Source organism: Drosophila nasuta, chromosome 3 (genome assembly GCF_023558535.2).
Source record: "Drosophila nasuta strain 15112-1781.00 chromosome 3, ASM2355853v1, whole genome shotgun sequence".
Lineage (NCBI taxonomy): Eukaryota > Metazoa > Arthropoda > Insecta > Diptera > Drosophilidae > Drosophila > Drosophila nasuta.
This window is the reverse complement of record NC_083457.1, coordinates 54,047,806-54,074,048: the sequence shown is the minus strand read 5'-3', so window position 1 is coordinate 54,074,048 and position 26,243 is coordinate 54,047,806. Positions and strand designations below refer to the sequence as shown.

The 26,243-nt window shown below is 41.6% G+C and overlaps 1 protein-coding gene across 9 annotated transcripts in view; it reads right to left on the bottom strand.

The window, feature by feature from the left end:
* Positions 1–282: 282 nt before the first annotated feature.
* LOC132789230 (cell adhesion molecule Dscam2) overlaps positions 283–26,243 on the bottom strand; it is a 30,876-nt gene continuing 4,915 nt past the window's right edge. Inside the window, exons 2-22 of one of the 9 annotated variants that reach the window (XM_060797099.1) lie at positions 24,538–24,870; positions 24,290–24,451; positions 23,381–23,527; positions 23,145–23,262; positions 20,254–20,702; positions 19,937–20,081; positions 15,480–15,631; positions 13,414–13,686; positions 12,407–12,694; positions 8,178–8,297; positions 7,945–8,118; positions 7,637–7,787; positions 7,296–7,576; positions 6,745–7,233; positions 5,373–6,689; positions 4,388–4,675; positions 4,191–4,313; positions 3,830–4,113; positions 3,233–3,359; positions 1,855–1,945; positions 283–777 (exon numbers count right to left, since the gene is read on the bottom strand). In XM_060797099.1, the coding sequence (XP_060653082.1) occupies positions 363–777; positions 1,855–1,945; positions 3,233–3,359; positions 3,830–4,113; positions 4,191–4,313; positions 4,388–4,675; positions 5,373–6,689; positions 6,745–7,233; positions 7,296–7,576; positions 7,637–7,787; positions 7,945–8,118; positions 8,178–8,297; positions 12,407–12,694; positions 13,414–13,686; positions 15,480–15,631; positions 19,937–20,081; positions 20,254–20,702; positions 23,145–23,262; positions 23,381–23,527; positions 24,290–24,451; positions 24,538–24,870 (5,927 nt within the window). In that variant the 3' untranslated portion in view covers positions 283–362. The other 8 variants (XM_060797100.1, XM_060797105.1, XM_060797098.1 and 5 more) reach the window with 8 other exon arrangements.

The window sequence follows — 26,243 nt, the reverse complement described above, 5'->3', positions numbered from 1 at the left end:
TTTGGATGGTTGTGCAAATAATTTTGATATTGATTGTCCGAAAGTTGTTCTTAGTGTGTTGATGGGGAGTTTTGTCAAGCTGTGGTGAAGGCGGATAACGGTGTGGATAACGGATAACGGGCAACGGATAACGGGCAACGGGCAACGGATAACGGTTAACGGTAATATAATAGTTCAAGTGTTGGCATTACATAAATCAAGGTACTGCAATAACTACTATAGAACGGCTCAGCTTTATCTGTTCTTGCTTGGTTGGGATTCACTTCACACTTCACTTTTCCTGCCCAACTCTAAATTTGATGTTTGTTGACCTGACCTCATCCCAAGTGCTGATCTTGACTCGATCAGATCTTACCAATGTCTCACACTGATATCGAATAATCCGATTTCTCGCTAAGCAATTTCTGGCCTGGAGCTGGGGAATGTTGTTGTGGGCGTTGTTGTTGCAATGGCTGCTGCTGTTGCGGTTGCGGTGACTTTGAATGTGCTCGCTTATGCGGTGGTTGCTGCTGTTGACGTTGCTGCTGTTGCTGCTGCTGCTGTTGTTGCTGCTGCTGCTGCTGTTGATGCTCCTGCTGCAACTGAGATGTGGTCGAGTTGGGACGCGACCAGAGCGACGAACGCTGTCCCAGCTTCAGCTTTTTGATTGTGTCCACATCGCACTCAACCTCGGCCAGCTCTATGTGCTCGGCATCGCGTTCGCCGTGGTGGAAGGCGGCACCAGCGGAGCACTCGGCCTGCAGCTGCAGCGGATGCAGCGTGCGCAGGATGCCAGCTCTGCATGCGTTTATTTGGGAGAGGAAGAGTATCCAGAGTTGGAGTTGTTTTTCAGTTTTACTTTGGTTTGTCTAGCTAGCAACCACACTCAAGCATTTGAGAGTAACAGAGACTTAGTGGTGTTTGTTGTGTTCTTGTTTAATATTTGTTGTAGTTGTAGTTGTTGTTGTTGTGGTGATGAGGTGGTGGAGTGGCGGGGTGGTTCAATGGGCACCCTCTGGACCACACACCTCACCGTAGGCCAAGTCTCATGTCTGATCTATGGGATCCATATAGGTGCACGATATCTCGCCGCTATTATAGCCAAAGCTGATGTCAGCAGCAATTGCCTCGCCCTCAATACCGTATTCACTTCCCCCCCCATTGGCCGTATCCTATTTGGGCAGCGGCAAAGTTGGTGCCGTAAAGAACTTGGAGGAGAGCAGAGCCGTCGAGGGGTTCAAGAGAGCGGTGCCAGAGACACCGACACCCGAATGCTGATGATTGTGGTTGTGATTGTGAAGATTGGCTGTGGTGTCATGCTTGTGTGGAATGGGTCGAAACTGTGATGAGGGTGGCATGCAAGTGACGGGCACAACAGATGCTAGGGTACTAACGCCTCCATCCAAGCCCATCAGCTCCTGGCCATTGGTCGCCATCGCCATCGGCTCGAGCTGATGCAGCTTTGGCTGGATCAACAGTGGCTGCTGTTGCTTCAAACTACTGCTGTTGCTATGGGTCTGGTTGGGGTTCTGGTTAAGGTTCTGGCTCTGGCCAGATTTATTACTACTGTTCAACTGTTGCTGTTGTTTGTGAAACTGTTTCTGTTGTTGTGTGCTGATCGATGGCGATTTAACCAATGTGGGTATGTGGCATTGTATGGAGTCTTGTGATTTGAATGTGCTCGAGATCGATTTCAGATTGCCAGTGCCAACGCCAACGCCGTTGCCATTGCGTGGCGATAGAATTTTGCTCGAGTTAGCTGTACTCGATGTGGTATTTGTATTTGTGTTTGTTGTAATGTTGTTGTTGCTTTTGTTGCTATTGTGATGACGCGGTGTTGTATTGGTGGAAAACTGATATTGCTGATGATGATACCTGGAGCGACCGCGTCGTGGCAATGATTTTTGTTCGGACATTGGTGACAGATCGGAGGATGTGCTTGATTGTGCTCCATGGTAGATGATGCCTGCATATCGTCGCATATACAAAATATTTCATTTTGGGTTTGTTTTTTTTTTTTAGTTGTTGTTGTTGGAGAGAAAGAAAGAAAGAAAATACGGGCAAATAGAGAATTGACAATGTGGAATGGGGATCAAAAAACACACACACACACAAACTTATATGACTAACTTAGGCTTTAACTACTTAACATTGATATAACAAATTCAATATATATTTTGATTTCTCTTAGTCAGTTCGGTTTACGCTCTTTTGATGCTGGTCGAATCTTTGGTACTTTGGTTACTTTTATTTAAGTTCATTAATTTTAGTGCATTTTACTACAAATTGTGCTTAAGTAAGGCGTTGATCTACTACAGATATGTTATTGATATGTTGTGATTTGGAAAATGCTGTATTAGCCTAGAGTCGGAGTCTGCAATATACAAAAATGGCGCAAAAAGAGAGAGAAAGAGCGACCAGATTACTCCATTTGATAGCCCGAGAGCACTACGAACGATTGCGGGGAAACATCTACAAAACTCTTTTTTTTGAAGGATCGCAGTAAGAAGGTCAATCACTAGACGCGATATCAATGCCCTCCATTCCAGTTAAATTCATTCTTTCATAATTACTATTAATCAACATTAAAGCCAATCATTTAAAGTATACAAATGAATCATCAGCCAATTGTGAGTCAAACAATCATCAGCCTGCCTTATATTATACCCTACAACCTAAAAGTCTTGACGATTCCTGATTGCGATCAGACAAAAGAAACAATTTTATATAGGAATTACGAGCTGCTGATGTTGGGTTTTTGTTGCTTTTGCTTCTGGCATATTTTGTTCTCAGTGGTATATTAAAAATTTAGGAGAATAGCAGTGTACAAAAAATATAGTATATTTTTGTATTTTTGGTATATGAATTTGGTATATCTTTATAAGATACCGCATCGTTTTACTTTAATTGAAAATAGGAAGGGGTATCTCATAGTCAAACACTCTCGACTGAAGCTTTCTTACTTGTTTAAAAGCAACTTTTATTTATCAATTAATCAATTGGCACTCGTGAATATTTGCATTTATCAAGAGAGATAAGAAATCATTTGTCAACTAATTCTCATTCAAGTGCGGATCTTACAATTATTTTACTGGACACTTTATTATAGTGGATCTATCTATTTCATTTCTGTATAGTTGACATTAGCATTCAATCATTGTTGTGCTCTTTTGTCTTTTTCATGATTGACCTCCTTAAGCGCCGAATACTCTCATCACATTAAGGGGAAAGCTTTCTACGGGTTGTGACTTACTGTGCTTGATTTTGCCCTCGTGCTGATTGGAAGACTCGGTCCGGCTGGAAGTCAGTTGATCCTGATCCGACTCGGACTCCTCGCTCTCCGGCTCGGTTTTGCGTGAGTGGCGACGTCGATTCTTGGACTAGGCGAAGAACAGATCAGAGAACATTAGTTGGCATTGGATGTAGTCGAAACAAATAATGCGACTAGCGACTACAAAAGCGCTTTGGGATGGCAAACGCTTTCAAATGAAACGGAGGAACAAAACTCATAAGTTTGACGTGTGACACGAGGCAGAGCGCTTCGCTCAATGCTCACGATATACTCATATAATGGCATTGCACATAAGTGAAATTAGTTGGGGTTGAGGAGGAAGGGGGAGCGGTAGAGAGGTGGAAAGTAAGAGACGAGCAGAGAAACAACATAAAAAGCACGTAGTACAAGAGTCTCTAAATACGTAAGTATTTTATGTAGTACACACTAATTGTAGGACATATACGAGTATAGTACGTCCCCCCTTCCCTTGAGCAAGAGCAAGAGAAAGAGAGGGTCGAGGTTGTAGTAGAAAGAGAGAGAGAGAGCTAAATCAAAGAAATGAATAAACAAACGCACGATATTATGAAACGGTGAGGTCTGATAATAATTATGAATTGTCTTTTGTGGACGTTGGTTATGGTGGTGGTAATGATGGGTGGTGGTGGTGGTTGTTGTTGTTGTTGTTGGTTGTTTTAATACCGCAGCTGGTGGTGGCGACGAGCAGCCCTCGGCCAGAGCCCTCTCATGGTACATGAACGAGTGCAGCAGCGTGTTGGCCGGACCGCCGTGATGAGGTTGCGACAAGTTGCCCGCCTCCGACAATTGGAAGGTGGCATATGGCGAAATGTCCTCAGAGGTTTCTAAGGAGGACAAAACAGAGTCGGAAGCGTTAACTTGAGCTGAGCTGATCGAGTGCTCGCATTTTTCGACAGCTTACCCGGAATTTTGTCATTGTTCTGCATGGAAACCTTGTGGATGGTGGCATAGTAGCGTTCACGCTGCGCTGCCTCTGAGTTGGCCCGGTTCTCAAGTGATTCCTTTTGTATGTGATTGCTTTGTTCTGTTCGAAAGTAAGCAAACAAGCAATTAGTCAGCAATTAGTCTGCAATCTGATGTCGAGTTTCGATGACTTACTGTGACGATAGCAAATTATGACCAAGGCTATGGTGCATATCATCCCAGAGACAGCTGCTATAGTCGGTATCAGCAGATTGATGTTGCCATAGAACACGCTTGGACCGCGCTGACCACGCTGCACAATCTCCGGTGGTGGCGGATCTCCATCCTTGGTCAGCGTCACAAAGCTAAACTCTGCTGGCGACACTCCCGCCACATTATGTGCCTCCATACGTAGCTGATAAAGCGTTGAAGATTGCAGATTCGAAATTACAACGCGTCTTTGAGGTTTCAAGGCATTAGAAACTGCAATGGGGAGTTGCAAATAGTTCGTAATAAATACATTTGTTACGATCAATAAAATAACATTCATAAATGAATGTTTTGTATATAAGAACTTAACTCATTAGGTATTTGAATTTTGAGTAGATAGGCTTAAAATAAAAATTTCAGTCTAATAATAAGTTAAGATTAAGATGCTGATCTTATTAGCATTCAACGAACACAGACGAAACACAAACCTTTAGACGAAACTGTCTGTGATTCATATGTTTTGCTCTTCTTTCAATATATTATAATTAAACCAGCTTCTAAAATCTCAAAGCAAAACAGAAAAAATTTCAACATAGGTATGAATGCAACGTTCAAGCTTTGACTGTAATGGACGCTTCTATTTTGAATAGTCTAACTATTATAATCTTGTCTGCTCGAATTTATTTCCAACCAATGAACTTTAATAATATGATATATAAGAACATTATATTATATTATTGTCTTTCATTTACTTAATTTACAGATTTGAAAATGTCCTGTGCCTGTTACGCACTCTTCAATTCAAGTTAACTTAATACACCCTTTTCTTCTTTATCGAGCTTGAAGAGCCTAAATGCTATATTTTTCGCTGTTTTCTTTTTAAATGTTTCATCATCTTAATTCTGAATTGTTCTTTTTGAATTCATAAGCATTTATTTTTTACTATTCACCAATTTAAACTCCTACTCACCCAGTATCCACTCCTTGTCGGGATCGTCGGTCACTGCGCGATACTGCAGCACAAAGTACATGAGAGGACAGCCATTGTCCGGCCAGGTGTGAAGTCGAATCAGCACCGAAGTGGAATTCGGAGCCAGTAAGCTACTCGTTGCAGGCAATCCTGGAGCCTGACCCTGAGTGCGCACATGCAGCATAATGCTGGCAGGTGAGCTGCCCACCTTATTGTGGGCATTCAAATGGATCTGGTAAGTGCTGCCACAGACCAAACCTTTCAGTTCGTGACTAGAAGCATGTCGGGACAACTGCATCTCATCCGTGTTGCCCGTGGCACGACGATAGAAGAGCGTGTAACCCGTGATGGGTGCATTGCCAGTGAAGCCGCACTTCCAGTGCATCAGAATGCTGCTCGAGGTGGCGCTGGTCACATACAAAACGGGAGCCGAAGGCGGCACCTGGACGAGCAGCATGTGAGTGAGGCGATCGGTGCCAATGCCGTTGTCCACCTGGCAACTGTAATTCCCACTGTCTGCTAGTTGCAAGCTGGAGATGATCAAGTCGCCAGTATCCAGCAGCTGAGAGTTGTGCAATCCGCCTTGGCGCAGAGCCACATCCGCCTTGAACCACTCGCGTTTGGGTTTGCCCACCGCTGTGCAGGGCAGCGTGACAGTTGAGCGCCAAGGACGCACCACAGCACCGCCGAATGAAATGATTCTGGCAGGCACGCGATTCGTGGTTATCTGCGAAGCAACCCTCGAACTCTTGCCCTCGCCCACACGGGTCGAGGCCGTCACCCAGAACTGATACTCCATGTGGGGATGCAGATTCTTGGCCTCGTAATACGCCTGCTGCGAGGGCAGACTGCGTTTCTCATTGTTCAGCTCCTCCCGGCCATTCACCACTCTCGTGTATAGACTGTACTTGGTGATGACGCCATTCGGCTCTGTGGGTGGCAGCCAGGAGACATAGAGCGATTGGGGAGAGCTAACCACCACTTTGATGTCCGACGGTGCCTCGGGCACATCCTCCTCGGTGTGGCAGTAAAGAGGCTTAGACAGCACGCCATCTCCCATGCGAGTGTGAGCGAGTACTTGGATGCTGTAGTTGGTGTACTTGCGCAGTCCTGTGAGCACTGTGGTCAAAGCTGTGGTCTTGCGGGACTCAACCTCGTCTTTGTTGGGCACAATGTCATCGATGATGGGCTCAAAGATCAACTTGTAGCCCTGCAGCAAACCATTGGTGTGGTAAATTGGAGGTGGCTGCCACGAAACCTGCAGCGACTGCGAAGTCAACGCAGCACAACGCACATCCTCCGGCGAGCGACTTGGAACTGCAAGGAAAGAAGAGTTCAAGGATTGTATAAGGAGAAAAGACTGTCTACTAACCATCCTCCATGGTTTGTGCTGCTGTTGGCTCTGAGAGCGGTCCGGGACCCACTTGGTTGAAGGCCTGCACCACGATACTGTAGCGTGCGAATTTCGACAGTCCGCTCAGCAACAACTCGCCATTGCCGCCCTCTCCATCACCCGAAACGGAGGTGTAGTTGTACGCCGTGTTGCCAGAGCTTGCCAGTCTGTAGCCCACATTGTAGCCTTGGATGTCGCCATGGCGCAGCTCGGGTAAAGGCGCCACCCAACTGATGAGCAACTCAGTCGAGGAAAGCGGACGTGCTGAGAGACTTAGCGGTGGTCCAGCTGGACGCTGTGGCTCGGTGCGCACTATCAGCTCCTGGCTAGGCGCACTGCGTCCAGCATTACCCTCGGCAATCACTCGAAAGGCATAGCGAGTAGCAGGCTTGAGGTTCTCAATGAGCGCATTATAACTAGGCGGATCCTTGACCTCAATGTGCTGCCACTGATCGATGAAGAGCGTGGCTAAAAAGAGAGTTAACAATTTGTAATGAATTTCGTAATTTAAGTGCTTAAAATGTGCTCACCTTCTGCCTCGCGATACTCCACAATGTATTTGGAGACATCGCCTGAGCTCAGCGCTTTGGGTTGCCACTTGAGATTCACAGAGCGACTGCTGATCATGGCTGCCTCGAGCACACTTGGAGGTTGTGGCGGCTCCTGTACTTGCAACTGCACCAGCTGCTGATCGTTGCCATAGAGATTGGTGGCACGACAGAAGTACGGACCACTGTCGGTGGCATCCACGGTGCGTATTTGCAGCTCGGCTGAAACGCCGTCGGGAGTTGCGTCCTGCTTCACAGATATTCTAGAGGGAACATACCAATAATTGTCACTGCTCTTTGACGGAACGATTCGCTGCACTCACTTGTAATTGGTTGATGGATTCAATGTGTTTTTGCCCGAACGCATCCACACAATGTTAATCGGCTTGTCGCCGCTGACGGCGCACTGCAGCAGCGCTGTGTCGCCCTTCTTGACTGTGACCGAGCGTGAAGTGGATGAGAAGTATGGCGAGGCTGCAAACAACATTTTGCGCATTACAATAATTTCTTGCATTTTAATTATCGCCCTCCCATGAGGCGTCGACATCATCAGCCATCAGCGTCAGGCATTGCAATTAAGCAAATTGCCACGTTTCAATCCATTTGACAGCATCGCAACAGGAATACTCACAGTTCACTTTCAGCTGTATGACCTTTCCGATGCCCGTGCCAATGCCATTGTTGGCCTGACACAGATAGAAGCCCTCGCGATCCTCCTTCACGTGTTGCAGCAGCATCGAGCCATTGCCCAGCAGCTTGGTGAAAGGACGCTCTCGCACCTCCTCGTATTCGCCAGATTTGCTGCCTGTTGAGCGCACCAAATAAATGCTGTGCAAACAATTATCCTCGACTCGCAAATCTTACCCGTTGCCTTCTTCCACACTATGCTGGGCGTGGGCACGCCCTGAGCCTGGCAGTGCAGCATTATGTGACGATTGCGCTCCACATTCGCATCGACGGGCTCCACAATCCAACGTGGTGGCACTATTGAACGTATACGTAATATTTCAAAGTAAGTCAATGTAAACACAGACTCGGTTAGAGCGACAGTAAACTATTGGACAAAAATGATGTAAATGATAAACCTCTAAGACATACAGAAAACTCATGATGTTGAGTAGAGAGAGAGAGAGATACAGAGTAGAGCGAGAGAGAGAGTTGAAAAGTGAAAAATTCTGGCAAAGTAAAAACGGCAAAATATATATTTTGGTGTCTAGTCAAATGATTTCGAGAATAAAGGTAGTAGAAAGGTTAATAGCATATAGAGAAACTTTCAACTAATTTACAATTATGTATTTCATATTTTGCTTAAAAATTCATTGGTATTTGGTTTTTTTTTTCCGTTTTGCTTAAAGAAATATTAACAAAAACTTCTTATGCAACTTAGTCAAAATCAAACAAAAATTGTAATTTGATGCTTTTATAATGGATTTTTAGGCTTTTTTGTGGTTTGAGGAAATCCATTAGATTAATTCATTAGTTGTGATTTTTGTTGTTGTGCAAGGATTTTTATAGTCATATTTAAATTAGTTATTATTATTGATATTTGCCCCACGCTCTGCGCCTCGCTGTTTTGCTGTTTTGTTGTACAACAAATTTACAAAAAAGATTGCTTCTCGCTTGGCGCATAAATTAATATAACAAAAGCATGCCGAAAGCGTTATTGGAAAATATTTGCATTTAAAATGAAAAACAAAACAGAAACAGAACAAAAAAAATGCGCAACATAAAATATACATAAATATTTTATATGCACGATTATATGAGTTTAATGGTTAAGCACGCAGTTGGAAATTAACAAACACATGAAAATGTTAAAAGAACAAAGCCCCCCAAAGAGGCATTTAATAATTAGTTTTGCAATCCGAATCGCCCCACTGCACAGCAGAAGGCGTTTTGCTATCATAATTTATGAGGCCAATAATTGTTTATTTAGGCATTGCGTTTAATTTCCAGCCTTTTGTTTGTCAGGCAATAATTAATTTGAACAATTAAAAAGCGAACACAAAAAAATGTCGAACTGATGATATGCATATAAGAATTGAAATGAACAGCTGCATCTATGAATACAGCAGCATTAATTAAAAAGCATTTGCGGTTTAATGATTTTTTTTTTTAAATATATGGATTGGTTCTCGTATATGTTGCATATAAAGCGGGTTTCTGGGTATACGACAGCGCGTTGTTGGTTAATAGCGACTAGTTGGAAAAAAATCTTTGCACACAACAGCAGCCTGGGTAATTGGGCATTAACAAAAATGTGACAAACCAAATTGCGTATACGCCATGTTCCCGAATCTGTTCTCACTTTGCGTTTCGCCGAAAGATATACCAAAAATGAAAAATGTATTCTCTTCGTATTATACTTAGTTTAATTTGGCGAAATTGCAGTGAAAACAATTTCGTAAAACAAATGCGCTTCGAAAGCAAAAGCAAAAGAAAGCAAGAGCAAAGCAAATCATAAGTAAACGAAATTATAAAATATATTTAACAAGCATTAACGCGCATGCAGATGACAGCAAAAAAGGAGGAGGAAGCAATTTATGTACAGTTGCAAATGCAGCATGCGAAAAAACGATGCAAAAGCCAAAGCAAATGGGAACTAGAAAATGGTGTAGCAAGCATACTTTGCTGCTTTGCTGCCACAACATGCCACAACGTGCTCAAGTATGTGCTACAATCATTCTCAACTACGAGTACATTAGCAAATACTGCGAAGCTTTATATTTATTGTTGTTGTTAGTAATTTCGGTATTTCATTTCTCGTTTTGGCTCTGCAAAAAATATGTTTATGCACATTCTCAGCTCCACAAAAATGCCACTCACACAAGTGTAGAAAAATAGCAACACACACACTCGCACTCACACACACACACACACATTGGCAGAGTGTAAGCAATTAGAACCCAAAACCAAATTGAAGCATATGCAGCGCATCTTCTGTGTGGATTATTATGTCTGCATTTTCTTATTTATTTATGTCATTTTATGTTATTATTATTGTTATTATTATCATTTGTGTTAATTAAGCACAGCACATTTATAGCTAGGGTTTAGCCATTCAGTTAGTTTTCTTTTAGCTGAGGGGGAGGCGGGCAAACAGCAGCCGTTGTGCGCTAAACTTTGAAGCTGCAAGTCAAAAATTGGCAAAAACAAAAAGGAAAAACAATATGTATATAGATATATGTATTTGCATTATATTCTATGAACAGCAATTGAGATAGCAAATAAAATGGGAGTAAGCGAGTAAGCAAATTAATCTTAAGCCAGCTTATGTTTCCTTATTTATGTTTCAGCAATTGTATAAATTAAAATTACAGCTAATTGGTTATTCTGTGCGCAGTCCAAATTGAAAGCAAGCATTTAGTTTTAGTTTTCGCTCTTCACTTGAGCGTGAATGTTCTTAATCAATTTATTTAATAAGCAAAAAGTGACTGCAAAATTCACGACTGAATAAACAGTGTGAATTGAAGACACTTGAAATTAATTTCACTTGGGAAAACGCACAGCAACACAGTTTCGTATCGTTCTATTTAAAAAGCAGCTTAAATTATATAGGCAACTTATCAGTAAATAACTTATCACTAATACTTAGGTAATATGTGTGTATAATTTAGCGATATATATTTGAAGCGTTTAAAAAGCAGTGCGGTTATTAAGGTTACCTGGTGGTGAAACTGTTGTCAAAAAAACCCACAGCGTGCCAAAGCGACTTAAGGGTATAGATAAATAATTTCATTTCAGGTGTTTAAAGCAGGGCAATTTTCGTTTTTCGTTTTTCGTATTTCCTAATTTCATTTGTTTTTTTTTTGTTTATTTATGGTTTTGTTTTTAGTTTGGTTTATATTTGTTTGGTTTGGTTTGTGAGAAAGCGTCAAAATCAAAGCACCATTTTTGCTAAGCAAAGAGTTGCGCAACGTTCAGTTACGACCCAAGAGAGGGGGGCAGGGGACTTGTAAAACAGATTACAAGCATCAAAAGAGAGTTGAGTTTATTAAGAGATACATAAAGTAAAAACTTGAAAAACTGAAAACCATTAAGAAGCGCTTTTTTATCTTCAATACAAGTACAATCAGCGAGAAAGCAAAAAATTAGTTGTATTTGATTTGTTGTTTTGAGGTGGCAATCGTGAAAGAGTTAAGTTAATCAGTTACGTGTTCTATGTATGTGATTAAGTGTAAAAGTGAATTGATGTCATTATTGATTTCGATTGCTGTGTATTTGTAACCTGGTACGCTACCTTTGACCTGCAACAGAGCGGTATACTTGATCTCGGCTGCCGGGTTCTTGGCCACGCACGTGTATTCGCCAGAATGCGTGGCCGATAGCGAGGGAATGCTCAGCAGCGAGCTATACTGATCGAGCATGGTGACATTGGCACCCAGCAGCTCGGGCAGAGGTTCGCCATCCTTGAGCCAGATGAGCTTCAGTGGCGCATCACCGCGCGAGACACCGCAAACGGTGCGCGTTCGCATACCCTCGGCCAGGCCATCCTGGAAGGCGAACGGTTCTATGATCGGCGGTACTGCAAATAGGAAGAAAGCATCCAAAGTTTTTGGTTAGGCACTGCAATTGAATTGACCAGAATTTTCCTTTGATCTCCTCGTTGAACCATTTTCCCACGCTGAGCTGCTGTTTGCTGTTTGCTGTTTCCTTTGTTTTCAAATTTGAATTATGATATTGTATGTACAACTAAACCTTCGCAGTTTTGTTAAAGGATTTTTGTTAAACTCTACGAAAAATAGTACAAATAGTTTACTTAATAGTACAAACATTCCAAAAGTTAAATGGTGAGTGAGTCAGAAAGGTAACTAAATGCCGTTTTGATAACATAATGTACATAAGGTATACAAGGATTATTATTATTGCATTGTTTTGGTATAATACAACAAGACAGATCAAATTCCATTTCTCGTTCATGTCGCGTGTTTTCTTTGTTGTGTTTTTTTTTTGGTTTTTGATTACATTGAACAAAGTGCATACGAAACAAAACGCAACTACTGGTAACTAAATACGATTACTGTAATATATTGAGTATGCTATGTTGTGTATGTCAAATGTGTCTAGTTAGGTATCGCGACTTGTTTCTTTACCATTGACCAAAAGCGCCTGCGAATTCTCCACCTCCGCCGCCGAGTTTCGCACCACACACGAATAGTTGCCGGTGTGATCGCTGCCCAGATTGTCAATGACCAGAATGCTATTATACTGATCCACCTGCTTCACCGACATGTGTTGTGTGGGATCGATGGGTCGGCTGTCTTTGCGCCAGTTAATGGTCAGCGGGAGGTCGCCTTTGACCACCGAACAGGTGAGGGAGGCGCGATCGCCCATGTTCAGTTGTAGTATCGATGTTTGAAAGGGACTCAGACGCGGCGGCACTGCAAAGTGGGTGTTGTCAACGAATACATGAGTAACAAAAACGCTTACGAGCAAAAAAAAGCCCTTCGTGAACACAATAAAAAAAAATCGTAGCATACTTTTTGGCGCAACGATTGCGGTATCCGCAGAAAAATCTCGGCAAAAAAAGGGTAACAAATTATGAAAATTTAATCAACGTCGCGCTTCATTAACACGCGAATTCATTAAGTAAAATGAGTGAAATACATATATATAAGTATAAGAAGGCAAAAAAAAAAGATGTAATATAAAAGGGTCGCGCTTTCGGTTTTTTCGCTGAGTCGAGCCCGAGAAATTCCTGCAAACACTTGCGCTCGCATTTTTTTTTAATTTACAAAACTTTTAAGCTTAGATTATTGCGCATATTTAATTACAGGAAAAGCAAATGCCGAGCACTCAGACACACACACACACATACACCCCGAAATTAAAAGCACCAACGAAAGCAAAAACCGAAAGCAAAAGGACGGCAAAGGCAAATGAAAAACTTGAAGCGCCATACGATACAAGGAGTACGAAAGTATGTACTTAGTTTGCTGTTAATAATTAAAATGCAATTTTCACTTGGCTTCATTTTGTTGTCGCTGCACTTGTTGTTGTTGTTTTTGTTGTCGTCGTCTCCTTGACGCCGTCAAATGCTGTGAAGCAAACTGGCCAAATGGCCGAGAGTTGGGACTGCGAACAAAAAATATATACTAACCTATGACCGTCACCTCGCCACTGCGCCGAGCACTGTGACCCTGTTTGTTACGGGCCCAGCACGTGTAGACACCGGAATCCGTATGCTTCTGCACCGGACTGATGGTCAACGAGCCGTCCGGCTGCACACGCTGACGTATATCATCGGGCAGCTCGCGTCCGCCACGCTCCCAGTGTATCTCCTCGATGGGATAGCCGGCCACGGGGCATTTCAGATTCAATGTCTCACCCGAGACCGCGGTCACCTTTGGTATCAGCCGTATGTAGGGCAGACCTGGTAAAGACATCAGAGAAGAAGAGAAGTAGAGTTTGGCCAATGTAAATGTGAGATGCTTAACTGATTCTCCAGCTCACGTTGCTCATTTAATAATGCAGCTAAAATGTAAGGCAAACAAAGCAAGTAAAACAACAAAATAAAATGGTTGGCAAGCCCAACAGCGTCAGCCACAGCTCACAATATAATATGCATATATGCTGGCAGTCAGCTGGTTGCCACTCAACCTCTGCCGCTAAAACACTTTTGCGTTTGCCTTGCTCCCCTGGCGAAATGCGGAAGGAAATAATGCAGCAAATGTCGGTTGACAACAACAGCAATATATAACAACTCCTCTCATAGTCTTTACTACTCGTGTTCTTCTCGTTGTCGTTGTCGTTGCCTGCCTGCTGCTCTTGGTTGCGGATTCCTGCAGAATATGCATAATTTTTGAGCATGTCATACGTGTGCTGTGTTGTATGCTTTGCTGTGCTCTGCTGTCTGCTGTGCTCTTTGGTGTCGCTGCCCGTCCCCGACTTCATCGTCGTGTCTGTCGCATTGTCTGTCGGCTTGTGTGTCTGGGGAGGGCACCATTTTTGTAATCATCGTCATTACCAAGTCGCGTAATCAGCGACAATGCAAATGATTTAAGCAAAAACAAAAACGCGGCCTGCCTGATTTAAGCTTAAGCAGCGCTTTTAAGTTACTTCTTTTTTCCTGGATACAAATAAAAACTTCGCTTATCTGTAGAGTTACATAAATAAGCAAACTATGAGAAAGAGTATTAGAAAAATCTCTCAATCAATTCCGGAAAAAATTAAAATTTTCATAAATAAAATAAAACAATGCGCTTGATAGCTTAAAGAGCATAGATTTCGTAAGTTAACTCTTGTATTCTGCTTACACAATAAGCAAAGAAAGCTAACGAGAAGAATTAGTGTCTATCTAGAGGCCACTTTCCCAAGTCCTAACAAAATCTTAAATTTCTTCAAAACGTAAATAATGTGCCTGATTTCGTATGAGAACTAAAGTCAAGCCTTTTTAAGAAAAAATGAAGTCAACATTTCCTAAACTAAAATAATGTAAAATAATGCGCCTGATCAAGAGTAACTGAGTTTCTTAAAAGTAAAATAAAATCATTCGCTTGATCAATATCGTTTTTCAGAAACTAGATTTTCAACATCAACTATTTTAATCTTTTTATAATATTATATACCAACTTTTTCGAGTAGAGTATATCAGTTCTGCTTTGCTGGTTATTTGTTAACTTTCAGTGCAAACTTTGAGTACAAACACGGCGCGTTTTCTTTTTTAATTTTTGCTGCCTTGCAATGGTGGGTTGCGCTGCGCCTGGCAACGCCATTTTGTTTGCCCGGCGACACAAAAATATTTGATTTCTTGCAAAAACAAGGTAGAAGAGGCGCTCAGCACACACCCGCCTCCGGGGAGCGGAGCTCGTTCTGTGTGAGCCTTGAACAACACTTTTGAGAGCTGCAAAGCAAACTGCAGGCAAAGGAAAAGGGAACGATAGCCGAGGACAGACGCAAAGGGTGGTGGAGAAGGTACGAGTGGCAAACATGGCAAACGCGATGTAAAACAAAATCGAGCAAAAGTAGGCAAAAAATCGCATAGTCAAAAAAAAACAAAAACCAAAACAAAAAACCAAAAAGAAAGATATAAAAACTGAGAAGAGAGAGAGCTCTGAAAAACGTTTAAGTGCATGTGTAAAGTAGCTACAGACACTCGCATAGAAATGTCTCTCTCTATGCGTGTGTATGTGTGTGTGTGTGTTTGTTGGTGAATGTGGCACATACCATAAATATTCAAGCGGGCCGCATGCTCCACTCGACCCGCACGATTCTCGGCTATGCAGGAATACTCTCCACCATCCTCGACCATGACATGGCTTATGTTAACATGACTAATTACATCTCCATGCACCGTGATGTATTGTCCGATCATAAATCTGTGGCAAAGATGTAAAGAGTGAGCACACAAAAAAGAAAATATCATGAATTAATATACAAAACATACGCATCGTATGCGCAATGCGATATACGATATGCATTTTAGAATTGTTTTTTACATACATATTTAAACGCTTCGGCCAGGGGCATTAACGAGCAACTACGAATGTGTCTGTGTGAGTTTGTCTGTGTGTAGTGATGTGTGCAAACACTCAACAAGGCGCATCTCATATGCAGGCTGACCCAAATCCTTTGGCTGTGGGCTTCATTTGTTTTCGACACAACAAGGCAACAACACCAAGGCGTATACGTAACATTGCATTATTCAGCCGTAATGAAGGCTGTCAGTTGAGGCCCTGCTTTATGTCTTTATGTCGAGCTGTCAGGCTTAGCATAGTTTTTACGCAGCTTTCAATGTCATGTGCCACGCCCACAAAGTGAAAGCTCAGCCCCACATCAGATACAACGCGCGCACTTAATGCGCGCGGTCGTAACGCTTTTCTATGGCAAATAATGGCGAAAAACAAAAGGATTTTACGAGCGCTCAAGTTGGCATTAAGTCTGTTCCGTTTGTTTTGTTTCGTTCCGTTTCGTTTTGCTTTGCTTCGCTTCTTATTGGCATCGACATTAATTACAGCAAAACAATGTTACGCATACGCCGCGTAATGTGGCTGAGCGGCTTTGTGGCATCTTATTGTTAAGCACAGCTTCTCTGTAAGCGAATCATTAGTTTGCGACCGGGGAGGCATGCTCAACTTTTCAATTGGCATTAGAGCAACGGCAACAGCAGGCAAAGTAATTACAATTTTAATTAAGTTTTGCAACAGCCGCAAATCGCAGTTGTGCTGTGGCTTATGAATGCATTACTTGCTGCACTTTCCCGTACACTGATTTCCCCAGAAAGTGCGAAAAACTTGGCGACTATCCGACTCCTGATGCCCGTCCCAGATTTCCTTTCATTGCTGTTGCACTTTATGAAGTGGCCCCAAAAAAGCCGCGCGACGCTTGTTAAAACAACAAGTGTAGTTAAATGAAAATGAAGCTGCTCAAAACGGAGTCGCAGACTCAACAGCAACAGCAACAGCTACAAGCAGACACTCAGCCATGGACATGGCTGCTAACTGCCACACTTGAGCGCATTGAAACAATGCCAGGACAAAATTGTAACAAAGTTGCACACATCCGAGACTCTTGCTCCCGACCATAAACGACAATGAGAAACTTTAAGCACAAGTGTGAATGTGTGTGTGGGTGTGTTCTTATGTGTGTGTGTGGAAATCTATGAGCTGGATCAAGGGGCAGGACTGTGGCATAAAACGCTTTGCTTGCAACAATATAAACCTAATAGTTTGGCGCGGCTTTTGTGTGCAGTTTTAGCTGATTGTTGTGCCAGCCCCCATCTGGGAGTGGGTGTGGCTTGTGGTTGGCTTAATTTCAACAAAAAATTAGACAAAAAAGAAAATAAAAACAAACTTAAGCTACAACTTAAATAAGAGTGTGAACAGCAAAAGTTGCGCCAACAAACTTGCCAAATTATGAATTTCAATTTGTTTGAATTGAAGTTGCTTAGAACTCACACAAATTACAATGGCAAACTAATTCGATTTCGTGGTCATTGAGATATTTTTAAGCAATGAAAATATAACTAATCGCTTAAAGGACTTAGCTTGGGATTCAGCTATTTCTGAAAGACTTGCGTTAATTATTCTCGCAGGTGAAAGGTAAATCCAAAAGCTTATTAAAATTTCTGCAACAACTTTACACTTTCCACTTTCCACTTTTCGCTCGCAACTTTCCATTTTGCATTTGCCAGTTTTGCACTCGCACTTAACGCTGAACTTACAACGTTTTATTATTTAAACCAAAATTACACACACTTTGCTGCATATGAGTGTGCGAGTATGTGTATATGGGTGTGTGTGGGTGTGAGTTTGAAATGCTGCAGTTGCAGACATGCCGAAAGAAGGAGAAGGCGGCAGCACTCTCTGAGTGGCAAGTGGCTGCCACAAGCGGAGCCTTGTTGCCACATGCCGCAGACAAACTTTCGCAAATGGCGTAAAATGAGCGTTTGAGTGTTGCGTTACCTCGTGCGCGCAATCATTTAATTTCCGCCCCAAGGCGTCTGCTCCAGCTCCTTTTTGGCTGAGCCTCAGTTTGCCTGACAACCAGACTGTCTGTCTGTCTGTCTCTCAGTCTGTCTCTGTGACTGCTTTGCTGTTTGCCTGCTTGTCTGGCTGTCTGGTTGTCTGGTTGTCTGGGCGTGTGGGTGGCAGCAGAGCTGGCTGCGTGTGTATTAAATAAATACACTTACCAAGTTGATATACCTTTAAACCGAATAATGTAAACCACTTAAAACTCGGCAATAACAACACAGCCGACGTTAGCAACGAAATTTATGCAGCACTGCGGAGGCTCGTCACTGGCTGCTGTTGCTGTCAGGCAAATTAGGTTGCACGACACCACTTGCCACTTTGCTGGTTGCCAGTTGCCTGTTGCCAGTTGTTGCCACTGCAGGATAATGCCCAACGGCATTATGTGTCAAAATTGTGTTGCTCAAATAACTTTTAAATTAAAGCCACAGGCGTTCGTTCACATCTGCAAGCAAAAAACATTTCTGCACTGGCCACATCAAAATACTTGTAATCAATTTGTGCTTGCGGTCAGCCAAAACTCTGCACACCAAACTGCTGGACAATATTGCAACGGATGTGAAGAGCATGACAAAAAATTCATGAGCAGCTCGTGAAGAGCTTTAAGTTGACAGTCTCAAGAACCATTTTAGCATGCGACAGTTTTTTGGCTGCAGTTTCTGCATAACAAAGCTGAATTGTAACAGATGTTTGTGTTATTTATTAAATATTTCTCTGAAATCTGCAGAGTATTTGAATGGGTATATAAGACGGGATTAGAGTGGAACTTAAGTGGGAAAATATTTGCAATATATTTCTAAACTTTTTCCAAGTAATATTAAATAGAGTTTTAAGTGCTTTAGTACAGCACTTTAAATATTTATTTATTTGAAATGGGTATGTTGAAGCGTACTACAAGCGCTTAGTTTGTTATGCAGTGGACAACATATTGCACAAGTTTTAATTAAAATGCAGTGCCAGCTGAATCTGAAGACTTTTGGCTAAAACGTTGCTGCTGTGATTTTTTTATTGGACTGCAAACAGAGCAAAACTAATGGAGAGCCAAAGTCAATGTTAATAAAAATAAAAGAAGAAAAGTGAAGAGAAAGAGAAAAAAGAAAAAGAAGAGTTGCAGCTATTTTTTAATCAACAACAGAAGTCAACAGTCGCAAAGGGGCAACTTTGACTTGCAAATCATTACAGACGTAACTCAAACAATTAGTGGCAGCTGCCAACAAACTGCAAATGAAGTGCAGACTGTGACAGAGAGAGAAAGAGTGGAATAAGAAGGAGCGAGAGATAGAGCGAAAATCAGAGAGTGAAAAGCAGTAAAAATCAAATGAAATGCCAAACGACGACAATGTCAGAGCAGGCATCATCAAAGCCAAAGCGACGCCAGCAATTGAAAACAGCAGCAGCAGGATCAACAGGGATTGTGGTGGCAAAGAGGTATGGGATGAATGAAAGATAGCCAATCAATCGCTGTGCTGTTGCATTTTATTTGTTTGCAGCAAACAAAAGGCAACAACTATTCACACAGCACACAGATTGACTGTCAAATGCAAATGTCAATGTCATTAAAGGGCTGGCCACTAAGAATTTAATAAGCTCCCCCCAACAACTATTGCCAATTGGCAAAGTTTGCTTGCAGCCAGTTGCCTGTTGGCAGTTGGCAGTTGGCCAAGCTAAAAACGTAATTAAATGCGTGAAACAAATAGAACTCACACACACAGACACATACACATACACATTGGTACACTTTGCACCAGCCTTAATTAACAAATAGAAAGGCAAAGTCAAAACCTTGGCTCAGACACATCCCTGGATATAGAGAGAGAGTCTGCAGCGAGTGAATGAACGCTGAAGCAGGCCGAGCCACGACCCGACCGCAATGACTCCGACCTGCCCCGCCCACTCGATAGGCCCACCGACAACCGACAGCCGTCGGCAGCCACTTTCTATACGTGCAATGTTTTGAAAACCAAATGCTGAAATAAAAAAAAATAACACATACAACGAGCGCAATAAATGCAGCCTCAGTCGCATTCTTTTTCCTCTCTCTTTCTGTGTTTTTCTTTTTTTGTTTTGCTGCAGAACCGCCTGCAGCGTTGCCATTGCCAAAGCCCCCCCGCTGCCCCTCGCCGAGTCGAGCCGCTTTTCAACAAGTTCAATTACCTTCCGTTTGATGGCAGCGGAAATCCGTCCAATGTCCATGAAATTTGCGGCGTTGGATTGCCGGCTGCGGAGCATTTGAGGCTCACAGCTGGTCCCGGCTGCAGCGTTTGCTCAATGAAGCTATAGAGCAGCACAGGCGGCGCATCTGCGAGTGTGTGAGTGTGTGGGAGAGATGCGATTGCGGATATATATATATATATATAGTATGTTGTATAGTGAGTATAAATATTTTAGCTGCAATTACTTTGGCGACTCTCTCGCTCTTTTTTCTGTTTCGGTTTCTGCTACTGCAGCAGCTTTGCGGCATTGCTACTTACCGCCCAGTTGCAGCTCGGCGGTGGCCTGAAATGTATCGCCCTCGGGCCGTCGCACCACACACTGATACATGCCACGATTCTCACGGCTGACACGCGGCACCACCAGCGTATCCTCGATGCGACCGGATGAGGGCAACTGCCTGCCGTCCTTGTACCACAGGATATTCTGCATGCCCACCGGGCTCCCATTGCTGGTCACCACACATCGGAACTCGGCCGTGCCCCCCATGTGCACGCTCAGCACATTCGGTGAGATCTCCACTTGGATGGGCGTGGCCACCGTTAGGCGCAACTCGGCGCTCGCCTCGCCACCCACATTGCTTGCCGTGCACTTGTAGACACCCGAATCCTCGCCGGTCACGGCCTCGATGGCCAATATGGGTCCGAGCAGACGCACACGTGGTCCACTTAAAACGGGCAATGGCCCAGCGCCATTCTGAGTGTACCAGCTATTAAATTGCAATAGAAAGATATAAAGAAAGTCAATTTCAATTTAAAAATAAATAAAATTGTATATAAATGTTCAGATGTTGACACATAGTCTTTCTATATTATACGTTGAAACAAGAGTTGGATAGATAGATAGATATAATGCCTAGATATTGTAGCCTCACATTATCTATACTTAATGTTAAATTAAGAGAAAGACTTATTCTCATTAATTATTCATTCTACTTAAATAATTTCAATGTGCATAAATAAAATTAAAAAGAAAAAAACAATATAGTTGAATACTACTTGTACACAACTTAAACCATAAAACATAATTGTGTCTCTTTTTTATTACTTATATTTGTTAATTAATTACTTTTTCAAGTTTCAGACATATATAAGGCTAAGCACTTCATAAGTTAATCTTCGAAAATTTTAAGAACAATCTATTAGTTCAAGTTATCTTAAATCAATAAAAATGATTCAAACAATGTGTCTATTTAAGACTATGCATAATAAATGAACAAACTTTATAAGTTGATATAAAATTCTTCATTATCATATAACAAAATTCCTTTATTTATTTTTCTACTTCTATAGATATTAATAAACATTTAATTACTTCAAGTATTTAACATACTTAAGTTAATAATTAGTCAATCAATTCATTAAGAATTAATAATCCAAAAGACAAGAAAATTTTTTATCATTTGTAAATTTTTTAATGTAAACATAATTACGCCTTGACATAACTCAACTTTCTAATTAATCGCTTTGCTCAACTTTTTATAAAACAAAGTTTCTTCTGGCTTGTTTTGCTAACTTCAAACTTTTTCGAATTAATGAAGTCTCAATTCCAATATTCTTTATTTCAATTTCACAATTCAAACAATGTGTCTATGAATATGCATAATAAATGAACAAAATCATTATAATATAACAAAGTTCCTTTTTTTATTTTTCTACTTCTATAGATATTAATAGAGATTAAATTACTTCAAGTATTTAACATACTTAAGTTAATATTTAGATGCCAATCAATTCAATAAGAATGAATTATACAAAACTCAAAATTATTTTTTATAATTTTTAGATTTTTTAATGTAAACATAATTACGCCTTGACATAAATCAACTTTCTAAATAATCGCTTTGCTCAACTTTTTATAAAACAAAGTTTCTTCTGGCTTGTTTTGACAACCTCAAACTTTTGTGATTTAATTAAGTCTCAATTCCAATATTCTTTATTTTAATTTCACAATTGTTTCTCCTCTGTATATGTATTTCTCATCTAGTCATTTCTCATACATTAAAATCACGTTTCTGCTATTCTGCGCATTTCTTTTTAATTTATATACTCGGTAAGTTCAAGGTTCTTGCCAGCGTATTTTAACGAGCCTTCAACTACCTTCTCCACATCGCCGTATTGCCTGTTTGTGTCTGTTCAGTATCTGCGCTGCTTTTGTTTAATGTTGCATTAATCCCTATGGCGGGCTCATTTGCCAATGTCTCTCTGCCTGCCTGCTGCTGTCTCCTATCTCCTGTTGCTCAGTCTCTCGCTTGGCTTTATTAATTATGAAATGGCTACAGTATTTTTTTTTGTTCTACTATTCTACGTGCTTTCACTCTCTCCCTCTCTCTGTCGTTCTTCCTCTTTCGGTGGCTGCTGTTTCGCTGCTGAGCAATCTATCCATCTATCCATGTATCCGTCGGCTGTCTGGTTGCGCTCATAGATTCTTTTGTTTCGCGTTTACAGTCTGGCATTGTAGCCCGGATATACACGAGCACACTCGTAAATCCCTCTACTCTGGCTATCTCTTTCAGCGGCAGAAAGTTTTTTTTATTACTTGTCTGCTTATCAAAGCGTAATTATGTGTGCACATATGTAGCCACACCTCCGGAGAGATGGCAGCTTAACGACTACACACATCATTACCTATGCTTTTGTCTTTAATTCCTCTGCTCAATGTCCCGCACACTACTCGACAACAATGCTCAGTACACGTACGTTGCTCATACGCAACGTTGGTCGAACGACAAAGTTCTGAGCTGGAAACTTTAAGGTTGACAACGCATGCTGAGTTCATATTTCAATTAGCGTTCCATAGTTGGCAACTCTCTCACTCTCCTTCTCTAGTTCTCGACATATTTTACACAATTAATGGCCAAGTCACAGCGGTCGCCAGTTTATTTATACGAGTATGCCTTGGCAACTCTAAACGTTCGCTCATATCACACACAAAGCACTCTATGCTATGTGCGTTGTTGTAGGTGTTGCTGTGAATGTGAATGTGTGTGCGTTCCAATTAACTCACACAACAGCAAATGCTGTCAACGTCAAAAGTTTCGCCTGTAATGTGTCTATGTGGCTTGGCAGCCCCATCGATTTTATGCACTACACCGTGAGACAGCAGCTCACATCCCTATCTTCTCTCTCTCTCTCTCGGTATGTGTACTCACCTGTATTCGGGCGAAGGACAACCCTGTGCCACGCACAGAAGCACCGCGCCCTCGTCCTGCGACACCTGCACATGAGACGTGTGCTCGACAACGCTTGGCGAAATGATGCCGCGATGCGCTGTGTGTGAGTTGAGATTGAAGATTGACATTGGTTAGTTTCCTCGAGAATGGAATGCACACATAACTCTGAGTGTGAGTGTGAGTGTATGTGTAGCTGCTATGATTGAGTTACTCACAATTAATACGCAATCGTGTGGGCGAGCTGACAACAACCTGACGGGTCAAACGATGCATGCTGCGACAGCGAAAGGATTGCGATTCGTCGCTTTCCTGCAGATTATGGATTAGCAGCTCTCCGGTTGGCAGCAAATGGAATTTGCCATCTGTGAATGAAGCAAAAATCATTACTTGTCATTTATCAAACTTTCATAAAAGCTAAAACGAATTCAACACGAGCAAAGCTGTCTGCAACACTTGATTTTTCACACAAATTTTAGTAATCAAATTTTTAATCAAAACTGTTCAAAAGGAAGCCTCAAGAATTTAGAAAACTTTAAGAAAAGATTTTGTTATTTATGTTGTTGAAGAGACAATTCAGACTGCACATGTTTAATAAGTAAAGCTGCTATCTGACTTCGTGTGTGTGCAGGAGGAGGTTTTAATAATTCTTTAAGGCATTGTTCAGTTTTATGTAAGCGCATGCCGAAGGCTTTTCCTACTTATCAGAGCTCAGAGTTGCACCTCAGTTGGGCGCAGGGTTAAGGCAAGTTAAAAGTGCTTCTCAAATTGCCAAAGGACAATGTTAATTATGCATCAAAGCACACACACACATGCTCTACTCTACGATATGCGAGTACGATGTTGCGTCGCTGTACGAGTATTCATGTTGTTGTTGGGGTTGGGCAAGCGATGGCAGTTAAGCAGGCAAACATGTGAGGCAAATACTGCAAACAAACAATGCACTTTGTTGGCTTGGTAAGCCGCTACAGGGACAAGGATGTACCAGACAGAAGGGGCCGTAGCTGTAGCTGTAGCTCCTGCTGGTGCCACGTCAGCAGCAGCAACAGCAACAGTAGCAGCAGCAGACAGATAGACAAGTTGCAAGTGTGCACACCCCAAAAGAGACAGCGAGGAACGTTACTTACCGCCTTGCAGCGAGGGATAGATGTAGATAGCGGGTTCATGAACCCACGAGACCACTCGTACCAATTCCTTGACAAACGTGGGCACCACACAACGCAAAATGGCGGTGCAGCCGCGCGACGCAGATAATACCTCCACATCCACTTTGTAGGCCTGCGCCACAACTGCCACACACAAAAAAAGAAAAAAACGAGAATAAAGAAATGCATATGCCAAAATTATATTTATGCATCATCATCGCACAACTTACCCGCTCGCACTTGCACATCCCGCGACACAATGCGACCCACCGAGTTGCTGGCAATGCAACGATAGATCGTATTGTGTATATCCTGATGATAGGCAGCCGCCGCGAATGGCATCAGCACCAACGTCCCGTTCCGCAGCACCCGCCTCACGCCGTGTATCTCTGTGACCGCCGTGCCATCCGCATGCACCCAATCGATCGTTGGCTGTGGACTCCCTGAGGCGGAGCAGTCCAGCCAGCCTCCCGATGAGTTCGAGAACTCCACGCGGCCCGGCGGCTCCATGACGAAGCCGGGGCCGCGCAAATGTGTTTCGAAGGGTTCGCTAATTGTTGCATCTGTAAAGGAATTTAATGGTTAACATTACTGCATTTTAAAGTGATTTAATTTATCAACTATAATGATGGAAAACATGAATTCTTCATTTAATGTTGTCATATTTACTTTGCAATGACAAACTCAAGTTTTACACATTCTGAAACAACTTGTATAATTCGGTTTTTTACTGTAAGAACTAAATACAGTCAGGTATTTATAAAATTCGTTATAACTTAATATTTTTCTTTTAATAAAATATAATAAGTAATTTAGGTTACAAAAATGTATTATATTTATAGAACCTCATAAGGAAGAAGTAACTTTTAAAAATCTTTTCAGCTGCATAATTTGAACATTTAAAATTATTCAACTTGAACTCGTTTAAAGTACATAATTCATTGTTAATAACTATTTAAGTAAAGTAACTCCAGTGACCATTTATTAAATAAATAACAATAATAATATAAATAAATACCTTCAAAGAATAAACATTTAAAACTAAATCTTATAAATAATATTCCTTTAATATTCGAATATAAAAGAATTTAATATTCTCTAATAAAACAATTGGTAATACGAGTACTCAAGTATCTCATTCCATATCTATTTCTTGGTAATATTTCTAGAAGTCACATTCTAAAAATCGTAAAATAGAGTATTTAAATAATTCAAATCATTTTATTCGGGTTGCCAATGAATTGCAAATAATATTTGTTTCGCACCCCTTTCAATAATTAATGTGTTTGCAAAGTGTATGAATAATATTTGAAGAATGACCGTAAACCCGAAATAATATCGAAAGAACAAAAAGCATAAAATGAAGACCATCAACAATTTATGCATGCAAATATCTTAAAGGGTCATCAAATGGTTTCCATGTGCAAATAAGTGAAATGTCTTTCAAATATGCACATATATTTATGTGCATATGTATTTGTCTGTTAAGAGCGCCATTAGAATGATATGCTGAATTCGGATTCGGATTTAGGGGTTCCGTGGATGTATTAAAACGTTCGCCCCCCTTTAAGAAGCACTTAAAATTTTATATTTTATCCGCATTCGTCATTCGTCAGTGGAAACCATTTTCGCAGTGTGTTTTTTCTACTTTCGTCTCGCTTGGCAAACAGATTTTTGTCTTATCTTAAATTAGAATAACATAGCTTGGGTTTCATTTTTTTCCTCGCTCACTCTCTAAAAATATACCTACACTCATTTATATAGATGTATGTATATAGATATGTGTGTATATATCTTTTTATGTATGTATGTATTTCTCAAATTGACATTTCGCTTCAAATTCCACATGAATGCGCCTCGGATGTCTGTGCCACCCAAGCGGCGGTCCTGCGGCGCTGTGCAAATCCTTGCAACTCGTTCAGGCCTGCCACTAGGA